The sequence below is a fragment of the Hippocampus guttulatus genome, chromosome 4 (genome assembly GCF_054856545.1).
Source record: "Hippocampus guttulatus isolate MCC_2025c chromosome 4, RoL_Hgut_1.0, whole genome shotgun sequence".
Lineage (NCBI taxonomy): Eukaryota > Metazoa > Chordata > Actinopteri > Syngnathiformes > Syngnathidae > Hippocampus > Hippocampus guttulatus.
In genome coordinates, this window is record NC_141264.1 from 3410484 (window position 1) to 3422505 (window position 12022).

At 42.6% G+C, this 12022-nt stretch overlaps 1 protein-coding gene across 1 annotated transcript in view; it reads right to left on the bottom strand.

Annotated features, from left to right (window-relative positions):
* Window positions 1–9343, bottom strand: part of LOC147205662 (NT-3 growth factor receptor-like) — a 46969-nt gene extending 37626 nt beyond the window's left edge. Inside the window, exons 1-3 of the mRNA XM_086108462.1 lie at window positions 9066–9343; window positions 7575–7649; window positions 733–804 (exon numbers count right to left, since the gene is read on the bottom strand). Coding sequence (XP_085964588.1) covers window positions 733–804; window positions 7575–7649; window positions 9066–9343 — 425 coding nt within the window. The remainder of the gene's footprint in view (window positions 1–732; window positions 805–7574; window positions 7650–9065) is intronic.
* Between the last annotated feature and the right edge of the window lie 2679 nt (window positions 9344–12022).

Consider the following 12022-nt stretch of genomic DNA (forward strand, 5'->3'; position numbering starts at 1 on the left):
AATTACTATATGTGAATATGTTATAGTGTAGTCTGTTGATAAGATTATCAGCAAATGTATCAGAATTTTTTTTCTGAGATCTAAAAAAACAAACATACCTTAAAATCACAAAGGCCGTTTAATAAACGTGTTTAAAGGCATTTAACAGACAACGGTTGGAATTGTTATCCTTATATTATGAAACATTTTTTTCCTTTTTTTGGGGGGGATTTGAAGATCAGCTTCAAATGTCAGTTATCAACCTCCTTGAAAACTAATGATGAGGATCGCCCTGAAAAAACACATTCGTCTATCACTGTGTCATATCACAAGAGAAAGAAAGAAAGATGAAACAGGTGAGACACTATAATCAGGTGGTCAAGAAGACCATAAACATAACAATGGGCATCTTTAGACCAGATCTGTTGCATTTGCCAATATTGATCAATTTTAAAACTGCACATGGACAGGTCACAGTGGAAGACTACTTTTGGTTTATTCAGTTTGTAAATTGGGAGATCAGGCCTCTTTCCTTTATATTTATTGCTATATTATTTTGAATCTTTTATAGAAAACATTTGAATGCATGTTAACTCTGTTGCTTCTCGGAAGCAGGTTCAGAGCAAGCCTTTGCAGACAGGCTTTTCCTTGTCCGGTACCACACAGGCAAAATAACTCCGGATAACATAACCAGTGACTTGGTTCTCTGACAAGCAACGTCTAAGGTGACATTAATTGAGCGTGGACACTTACATGTAGCTCAGTTGGGGATTTTTGGAGAAAACACGTGGCTGGATTGTACGAAGACTGCTCCTCATAATGGTCCTACAAAACAAAAAACAGTGAGAAAATTATTGCCGTTTCCGAAATAAATTGTATCTTTTTTTAAGTTAATGGCATATTCAGGAAGAGGTTTTACAGAATATTCCACATTGCTGGTTTGAAAATCAATTCACTGGCAAATTGCATGTTCATCCATGTTGCTTGTTTTTCCTCAACATTTAGAAACTGTTCTGTTCCCTGTGGAAGGATGTGAAATGCAAACATGTGACATCCATCCATCCATCCATTTTCCGAACCGCTTGATCCTCACTAGGGTCGCGGGGTGTGCTGGAGCCTATCCCAGCCATCTCCGGGCAGTAGGCGGGGGACACCCTGAATCAGTTGCCAGCCAATCGCAGGGCACACAGAGACAAACAACCATCCACGCCCACACTCACACCTAGGGACAATTTAGAGCGTCCAATCAGCCTACCATGCATGTTTTTGGAATGTGGGAGGAAACCGGAGCACCCGGAGAAAACCCACGCAGGCCCGGGGAGAACATGCAAACTCCACACAGGGAGGCCGGAGCTGGAATCGAACCCGGTACCTCTGCACTGTGAAGCCGACGTGCTAACCACTGGACTACCGGGCCTACATCATTCATAATCCTTGAATTAAATCCAGACAAGGCGGCCCGGGAGTGGGGTGGTGAGCACGTTGACTTCACAGTGCAGAGATACTGGGTTCAATTACGGCTCCGGCCTTCCTGTGTGGAGTTTGCATGTTCTCCCCGTGCTTGCGTGGGTTTTCTCCGGGTCCTTCGGTTTCCTCCCACATTCCAAAAACATGCATGGCAGGCTGATTGAACACTCAAAATTGTCCCTAGGTGTGAGTGTGGATGCGAATGGTTGTTCGTTTCTGTGTGCCCTGCGATTGGCTGGCAAACGATTCAGGGTGTCCCCCGCCGACTGCCCGAAGACAGCTGGGATAGGCTCCAGCACCCCCCTGCGACCCTAGTGAGGATCAAGCGTTTCGGGAAATGAATGAATGTATAAATCCAGACATGTGACAGAGTCAAATTCTTTAAAAAACAACAAAAAAAATGAGTGTTTATATTCTGGTACACTATATTGCCAAAATTATTTTCTTACTTTGTATACAGCAGTGGTTATTTTAAAGTGCTTTATAAATACAGTTGAGTTGAGAACTGAAACAATCATGGTGTGCTATAAATGCAGACTCTGAGCTTTGATTTGGGGATATTTACATCCAAATTAGAGGAATGGTATAGGAAATACAACACAATTTCCTCTCACGTGATCGGATCGGGGCATGCCTATGACATGCCTTTGTCCACACCGGCCACACAACAAACTTGGTCTCTAGTTCTTTCACTGATGTGTACCTCAAGACATGTGGGTTTATGACTTTAAGGATTGCTTCAAAACTGTTTGATATAATTGGAAATGAATGGTAGTTTCATTTTCCCGAACAATAAAAAAAAAAAGTGTGTGTGTGTGTGTGCGTGTGTGTGTCTGCTGTTGTTTCCGGGATGTGTTGCAACCACTCATCTAGTTTGGGCAGTGGCGGGCAGTGCATTTCAACCTTAGGCCTTTCACAAAAGACACAGTTTCACATAAGACACCAACCAAACAATAACGAAACAAACTATTCTTTGAAAATAAAGTAAACAGATCATTTGCATTTTGAAAATCGGCGAGACAACAGCAAATGTTGAGCAGCTGAGATTGAACGAACTTTCGTGCATGAAGGTGACTACAATGCGCCATTATAAATTGCAGGCGAGCAGATTTATTTGATACATTTTTTGTATCTTTGTCATTTTATTTCGTTACCATTAATTTAATACTCACGAAATAAAATGACAAGAAGAAATGTAAAATAAAATTCATTTACTCACCAATGTAGTGCCTGTTCACTGAGCTGCACATCTACGCGAGTGTCCCCAAACGTTTTTAAACGCACCGTAACTTGTAAGTGCCCAGCCGTGCTCTGATGTTTCCTTGTTGCCTTGGTAAAACAACTTGGAAAAATCCAGTGTGGCTCACCAAATCGGTCCATTGCAAGCAATCTGCATTCCCAGCAATACAATTTGCAGCGTTTCTCAGAGGCTGTGAGCCACGGGTACCATTCATAAATGCTCGTCTGAAAATGACGGACAAACCCTTTTCCTTGCTGGGACAGGCTCGCTAGCGCAGGAGTTGGGTGACCTCTTCGCACAATATCCAGCTTTTTGTGGAAGGTCCGTCTTGAAAATTGTGTGGAAAGTAGTTCTGCAACCAGATCAATGTCTTCTTCTTCGGCCATTTTGGGTTAAAATGCAGTGATAGCTCCCTCTAGCAGGCGCTAATCCAATCACCGAACGCGCACGTCAAGTCTCGACGTAAGGCATTCTAGCTGGCCCCGGTGCGCAGACTCGTGATCTGATTGGCTATTGCAACCTGACTGTGCCCGTTCATTTACAGCGCACAGGGGCCTGCTCTGTTTAATCTGAAGGCCGCGAGCAAGTTTAATTTACCTGGCAACACAAGTTAACTGAAATATGATTGGTTTAAATCTCTACCATAATAAATAAGTTATTTATCGAGTAGCTTTCAATGTTATTTAAAATAACATTGAAAGCCACTCGACTAAGTGGAAATAATTTGACGTAAAGAAAACAGAGAATAATTTTGTTTACATATTTATGAAAATAAAATAAGTCTCCAGCTCCTCTCTGAACCCTTGGTATTTCTCTAGTTTCTCGTGTTCCCTCTTTCTGATGTTTCCAGCACTACATCCACTACAACGGTTTTCCTCTGCCCTTTTTAATGATCACGATATCCGGTTGGTTCGCCATAACCATCTTGTCAGGATGTATCTGGAAGTCCCACAGGATCTTCGCTCGGTCATTCTCCACCACCTTTGGAGGTGTTTTCCATTTTGACCTTGGGGTTTCCAGTCCATACACCGCACCCGTTTCGGTAGACGATCCCACCCACCTGGTTATGGCGTTCAATGTAAGCTTTCCCTGCCAGCATTTTACATCCTCTGCAGTTATGTTTTGAATCATCTCAGATGCCCCTTTGCACAACCTACACCTTGGGTCTTGTCTGGTGTGGTATATCTGGCCCTCAATGGCTCTGATCCTCAGGGCCAGCTCCTGAGGAGCCAGGATGAGTGCCTCTGTGTTGTCCTTCAGGCACAAAACTGTCGCGTCCATTGACGAAAAAGAGATTGGCTCACATCTCCTGTCCCATGTAAATCCACTTCAATTCCAAGCCGCGACTCCCAGTTCCACATCCGCATCGGCGCTCTGCGCTCACGCTCCTTTCTTTTCATCGTCGGCTCCTCAAGCCTTACATACATCCAGCCGCAGACCGTTCAACAGCAACGATCTCTCCGCTGAACAAAGCGGGGCTGTGAAAAATGCTGCCCATTACAAGCGCAAGACACAAGCGCCCCGGGACTGTCCAGCAACGACAGTCAAATGGCGCCGACATTCCTCCCAGGCAAAAACAGTGCTGGTATACATGCCCATGCTGCCGAGAAGGCGCAACCACCAAGCACAGAGTCTCCTCCTTGATGAATGTCGTGGCCAAAAAATGCTGAAAAAAGTCCACATCAGGTCCACACGACGTAACAACAAACACAAAGTGACAAAACAGTGAAAAAGTCTCTATAATTGCTGCAATGGGTTTTCGAGTTTCTCCAATTTCTCCTGTCTGGATTTCTTTTGCGAAGCCAATTTTGCAATAATTTTCCCTCTGAAAAATGCCTTGCCTGCATCCCACACCATAATTGGGGACAGCGCTCCGTTGTCATTTTCTGACAAAAATAGTGAGATTTCCTCTTTTATTTCCTCCCTCATCTTTCCCTTAAGTGCATTTAAGTTAAGCCTCCATGCCCATGGACCTTTATTATATTTTACTTACAGATCCAAATAAACTGGACTATGATCTGATAGGTCCATTATTCCAATTTTACATGTCCTTATAAGGCCGAGATCTTTACTGTACATGAAAAAGTAATCAATCCTTGAGTAAGTATTATGTGGCGCTGAGTAATCTCTGGTAGTTGGGTTAAGCTCTCTCCATACATCACATATGCCCATCTCCTTTATCATCTTTCCCACTTTCTCAGCCACTGGGTTATTATGCTGCTGTGATGTTCATGACACATCCATTTTGAAATCCAATCTTATATTAAAGTCACCACCACATATGACCAATCCTTGGGCCTTAGTTATCATTAAGTCAAAAATATGTCGGTAGAACCTCCACGATGCCCCAGGTGGAGCATAAACATTTATAAGGGTCACAACAGATCCCTCCATTTTACCCACAATCATATTGTACCTCCCTTCCTTGTCTTTAATTTCTGACTGCAACTCGAATATTACTTTTGTAGAAATAACAGTAGACACCCCCCTCCTATGTCCTTTCTCTTAGGAGGCTGAAAACACCTGCTTAAATCCCTGTCTTCTGAGTTTCAAATGTTCCAAGTCATTTAGGTGGGTTTCTTGCAGAAACATTATGTCTACCTTGTCTTTCGCCATTTTGCCCAGAATTTTGCTTCTCTTGATAGGATTTAGGATACCTTTCACATTGTACAAAGCGAACCTAAGTGGCATTTTGTGACTTTCCATCAAAAAGTAAATTACGCCTTTTGCTTAAACGACCCATTTTCCACTCGAACTCTGACATGGTAATGAAGAAAAAGAAAAAAACAATAATAGAACAAGATTGAGAAGAACAAACTCAGTAACTTGCGAAAGTTCCGCTGAGTAAACACTCCGCTGTGAGGTCTCAAATTTGACCCCAAAAGAGCCAGGATCTTCTGCTGGCTCGGAGGGGAAGCCTCCACTACAGTTCCCTTGTCGAGGGCCCTCCGTTAGTTGTCGCTCCCCCAAACACATTTATACATAGGAGTCCAAGCGTCCTCGATCATATCTATGTATACATACATGCACACATAAGTACACACACGAACAGGCATACATACTCATTGACTCACGTATACTCTAAAGCATAAACACCTAGTTGCATTTCACATATACGCACACATCTACATATATGTACATACACCCACACACATACTCGCGCATACCTATTCCCCTACATACCTTTCCACATGTTCCTGCAGTGCTTACTAATACACTTACTCACCTTTGCCATCATACATAACTGTCCACACGCCCATTCATACCCCGACAAACTCAATCATACACCTGTTCGCGTATACACCAACACACGCATGCTTACATCCATGCCCAAGCATATTCACACAAAAACCCAAATACTGTTCAATTCAATTTCTTTTTGAAACCCTCACGTGGAGCTTCCAGCTGTTGTTCCTCACCGCTCGCAGACCGATGCCACAGTCTGTTCTTAATTCTGCCAATCCAGGTGGTAGGAGGTTTGTATACAGCCACGGGAAAACCCCTCTTCAGCATGTCGGAAGTGGCCTCCTGCGCTGAGTTGTAAAGGCACGTTTCTCCCTCGTAGAATACTCTCATCCTCGCTGGAAACGGAGTCTGAAATCGTATCCCCTTCTCCCGCAGCACCTTCTTTGCCTCTGCGTATTCCCGGCGTTTCCTCAGGGTCTCTGGTGCATAGTCGTGGTCGACAAAAACTCTCTTCTCTTTGTACAGAAATCCCTTCTTGTGCCAAACATTACGCAGGACCTCCTCCTTCATCTTATTGCTGGCGAATTTTACTATTATAGACCTCGGGGGGGAATCGGCGGGAGGTTTACGGCCTAGCGCTCGATGTGCCCGCTCAATCTTCAGATCGGTGGAGGGAGAAAGCTCGAGCTTTTCTTTAAAGAGATGTTCTACAAACACTATCATCGTTGCAGAGTTGGTCTCAGCCCCCTCCTCAACACCATAAATTCTTATATTGTCCCGGCTTGCTCGTCTCTCTTGATCAGTTATCTTATCTTGCATTTTAGCTTGTAGCTGTCGCAGCTCCTTCGTAGCTTCTTCCAGCCCCGGGCACTCTTTCTTCCGTCTCTGAGATCCTCGTTTCGACGTCATCTATTCTGTTGTTAATCGTTTTAATTTCGTCCTTGATTTCGGTGCGTGTATTGGCGCTTTCACGCCGGAATTCCCTTAATTCTTGCAGGATCATTGATAGGTTAGCTGTAGCCTCATTAGCCCGTAGCTCCCCGGGTTCGTGCCGGCCGTCAATGTCGCTTGCGGCGAGATCCTCTCCATCCGAGTGGGCTTTTTGTTTGTCAATGCCTTTAAATACAAATATAACTCGTCAAAATACGAATAAAGTACGGCGTTGCTCGAAGTGATCGAGGAGCTCTGCAGCCGTGCTTCTTACTCCATGACTGCCCCGGAAGTACAGTATCTCCGCACTGTCCTTTTTTAAATGATTTTTTTTATTGGCATTGGTTGACATGAAGTGTGTCAGCCTTCTTTCCAACCAATGCTGCCACCACCATGCTTAACTGTATATTTGGTGTTCTTTTTGTGATCGACAGTGTTCTGTTAGTGCCAAAAGCACCTTTTGAAAATATAGCAAAGTTCAGCCTTGGTTACACTGAACTATAACAGGTTTTCCCAGGAGATTTTGGTACTGTCCAATAAAAAAAACATGTTTGAACAAGGATTGACTCGAGTGTCTATTTTGCTTTTCTTACTAATTATTTGGAAAAATATGTCACACAAAACGCGTGCATGTCACACAGCATCAGTGTAATTCAACGGGCTCAGCAATGGAATAATGCTGCGTGGATGTTTTGACAGAAATAAGGGGAAGCTTCCCAATAAAGCATTTGCAGTGGCCACCGTGTGTTTCGAAAATCATCTCATCACGTACAGTCTCTGCAAGCCCGTGTAGAGTTCCATGTGACCTTCTCCCAATGTCTGCAGACCAGTCCAGTTCTCAATGTGTCTGTAAATAAGCAGAAAGTGTGAGTCAATCATTATTTCACTGAAAAAAGTACACGCGTGCGCGCACGTGTGTGTGTACGTGTGTGTGTGCGTGTGTTTGTGTGTGTGTGTGTGTGTGCGTGTGTTTCAAATTATTGAAAAATGTTAGTTTGCTCGTTTCAAGTGAATGTTCCAAATAATTTTTACAGTTATGTAGTTTTCTTTTATTTCAAGTTTAAATGTTTCATTTGGATGAAAGGATTTTATTTTTTTTTATCTAGTGTTTGTTGCGCACGTGCGGTCTTTTAATCTATCAGGCTGCTGAATTCGCAAGAGTTAACCTCAATGCTAACACATTTGTTTTTATCATGTTCATAAAGGCCATAACTCACTGAATGGAGAAGGTTTGGGTATGCTCAAATGTTTTTTTTTTTCCAGCAGGGTTCATTCAAGGTCGAAAACAGTCGCAAATCCATTCACCTACAATTCACAATATATATATTTTTTCCACACAGAAGTTTTAAACATGTTAAAAATTTGATGGCGACAAGAAAAACAGTTTGGAACCATTAAACCTGTTTGGGGAAAGTCTTTGCAACTGTTTGGAACATTGACCGAACCCTGACAAAAAAAAAAGACGCATTTGCGTACGCACACACTTGCATACCTTAGCCGCTCAGTGAGATATGGACTCAAGTGAGCGCCTTCGAGTGTTCCTGGTCTAATTTGACTGCTTCTGTTTTTTACTGCTTTTAAATGAACACTTGCAGTAATCGCAACCAAAGTTTTATTTATCATTCTTTTAAGCTGTGAACAATCTTTCCGAATAGTGTTCAACAAAGTAAAATACAATTAACAACTGAGAATGTAGTCCTAAATGAAGATTTAAGGAGAGATAAAAGATATCAGAAACAGAGCACTTAAGGTAATGCAACAAGTTTAGTCTGGAAAAAAAATCGCTTGTAATATATGTGATGAACCTTTGACATATTGTTTTTCAAAAACCTATTTCAAAATATACTGCAGTAAAGACACCATCACATGGTAATGTTCTTGATCAAAGGTTGGAAATATTCTAAATTCAGATTCAAGTTGTTCTGGAAGTGAATTTTTGTTTGGTTGGCCACTCTGGTTTCATCATTGTTGATTGTTATTGTGAGCAATTAACATCATCAGCGTTTTAACAGATTAATCATTATTAATAACATATTTGAAAGTGACTTGAGCAAATGTTTTAGAGGTGCTTATAAAACTAGAAGCCCTTTACATGCATTTCCCAAGAAGGAGCTCCTTCTAACATTCCAGAAGTTGTCGTAAAGCAATTTTGCAAAAAACATTTATTCTGCGCCCACCAATGACGGTCCATGACAAAGCAAACTTTCAACGGCTGCTCAGTGGGAAACGACATGTCAAATAGTAAGAATGCGGTGACACTTACATGGAAGTGATGTTCTGGAAAAGGTCTGGAGTGCTCCTCGTAGTATTTCCAGAGCTCCCAGCATCCTGGAAGAACAGGAGTGGGGAAAGCCCACGGTTGTCTGCTTTGGTGCAGTAGATTTCGTTGGGCGAGCAGGTGCAGGTGGGCGGGCAGTCCGGCAGTGATGAGATGCGCTCATTGAGAAATAAGAAGTTGAGCACAAAGAAAAGCCTCCAGCAGTGCCATATTTTGGGTGGCTGGCACCCATCGAATGGGTCCAAAGCTCCAAGTCCATACATCATGATCAGAAATGTGAAAGAAATTTATTTTTTCCTTGCCAGGGTTAGTTCCATCCACCAATGTGGAATGCAGCAGCCAGTGTTCTGACTTTTTTCTCTCCTTCAAACCACTCAGCTTTGATTTGGCTGTAACATTCGGGCGTGTTGAACAGTCACTGACAAAAGCCAATCGTATTTCTACTCTCTCTCTCTCTCTCTCTCTCTCTCTCTCGACAGTGATCCCTCGCTATTTCACGGTTCGTTTATCGCGGCTTCGGTGCATCGCGGATTTTTGCAAACATTCATAATTTTTTTTTTTTTTAAGTCCGCAAAAATCAGTGTCTAACTGTTGTTTACTATGCGTGCTCGTGTGTATGCACTCTGCTCAAGCGCGGAAGGTCCACGTGGGGCACGTGTGTGCATGCACGCATGGGCGAGCATCATATGTGTGTTGCCGAGAGAAAGAGAGAGAGAGAGACTTAAAGAACAAAAGCAGGTCTCTCCATCCATTCATTGTCTAAACAACCTTAATTGACTAATCATAAACACGTTTGCTGCACGCCCGAGGGATCGCTGGCCTGTGTGTGTGTGTGTGTGTGTGTGTGTGTGTGTGTGTGTGCGTGCGTGTGTGTGTGCGTGTGTGTGTGTGTGTGTGTTAGTGCGCTCTGCTCAAACGCAAAGACCCACGTGGGGCAATTTTTTTAAATATTTGTTAATTGATCGCTACTTTTGGTCCCCATTATCCGCGAAAAACGATTACTGTATCTTTTTCTCTCTCTCTCTCTCTCTCGCCCCCCCCCTCTCTCCCCTCTCCCACCTCAAGAAAAAAAAAACGAAATTATCCTACACTAAAGGTGGGATATTTCCAGCAATATCAAAAAATGTTATTATTTCAAGAGAAAAAAACACCCACAATAAAGTCTTAATTTCATGAAAAACATTTGGTATATTTTAGACAATGTTAAGATCCATCCATCAAGCCATTTTCAACACCACTTATCCTGAACAGGGCCGCAAATATGTAATTTTCCATGATTGAAGGGCAAAATATAACAAGAGACTTGGGAGCATTTTTTGTTGGTTTGTTTTGGTTTTTGCAATTTAATCCCAGGGATTTGAAACAAAGGATTAATTAAACAACTTGTTGATAACCTATTTTAGCCTGTGCATTTCTGCAGATGGGTTGTGATCAGACCAGTAGAAGTAGAGCGATACAGAGGTCCTAGGTGGTCGAAAAGATCCCGCCCCTCCCTGTGTTCTGCAACAAAAGTTTGCCCACCACTGCCTTAGGGGCTCCGTATGTGTGGGCTTCTTTGTGTGCGTCAAGCAATAGAATCTGGTCAATCGATCATGAAACCGCAGCGTTGTCACATGCAGTACATTAAAAAAAGCCATTAGGATGATCCGTAATGCATTATGGTTGAAGGTGTAACCTACATTAAGAAATCATGACATCATGACATAAAAATCTAATTGATGCTATCTGAGAAAGAGAGAGAGAGAGAGAGAGAGAGAGAGAGAGAGAGAGAATAGACATACAGGCAGACAGATGTCGAAGACAGACAGAGACAGTGAGTTCGACTACAATTTCTCACATTCAATGTAACATTGAAAAAATATTTTCTGCACACTGACAGAAAGGGATCTTATTCAAAACTCAGGCACAGCTAGATTTTTTTAATCTCTCCTGGTGCTAAGGGCGGGGGCGGGGGGGGGGGGGGTGCTTGACCAATATGTGGATGTGGGAGATTGAGAAAATGAGTCGATTTTCATGACTTGAGTTACTTTATTTATTTTTATCAGTAAAAGCAGCTAGTATACTGTACATGTCATGAGCATGTTCAATATAGTTTTAGCTGAGTTTGGCCAAAAAATATTCAACCAAATATCTCAGCCCAATAAAAATGACCACAAGGCAATGGAAAAAAAAAAGTTTCATGTGCCGAGATGACAGACATTATGTTGTGATCTGAAACAATATACTTCCAGATCACAACATAATTTATAATGACACGTCTTCTCAGTGAAGTTAACAATAAAGCCTTTGAAGTGAAAGCACGATGGTGCAACAAAAAGTGGAAACAGCATGTGTGTAATGATGCAGATCAGAGCATGATGACTCAAATTAAATTAAATGAGTACTGACATGAATTAATGTGCAACTAACTGGGTCTGTTAGAGCTACTGATGACGACGGACTGCTCTGGAGCTCCTTCAGGACCGAGCTCATTTTCACCACTCCCTCTTTCCTTCGTCCCCCTGGGAGGTTGTTGAAATGGACTGCAGGATAGCTGGCTTGACCCCTACGCGCAAATTAAAGCCCCCCCCCCCCCACACACACACATGGGGGACAGGCGCAGCACAAACAAACAAGCAGGGATTGGATTGGAAGAGAATGGCTATTGGTGTGCTTGTTAATGGTTTTTATTTTTATTTTTTTGTTTCAACTAAAAAAAAAAAAATCACTGATACTATATTCACACCAAGGTTAAAATGATATTTCTACTTGCATTTCCCGTGGGAGTTTGTTTATGGGATACTGCGTGCATAAGTGCTTCATTCGCCAAACCACAATGGAGAAGGCGGAGGCTTCCTCCAAAGTCAGAAAAAAAATTATAAACATCTTAAGTCAATCAGGTGACTGGTGGGTGTGTTAAACTTTCGGCTACTGCTCAATGCTACTGCTCCCTTGGTTCACAT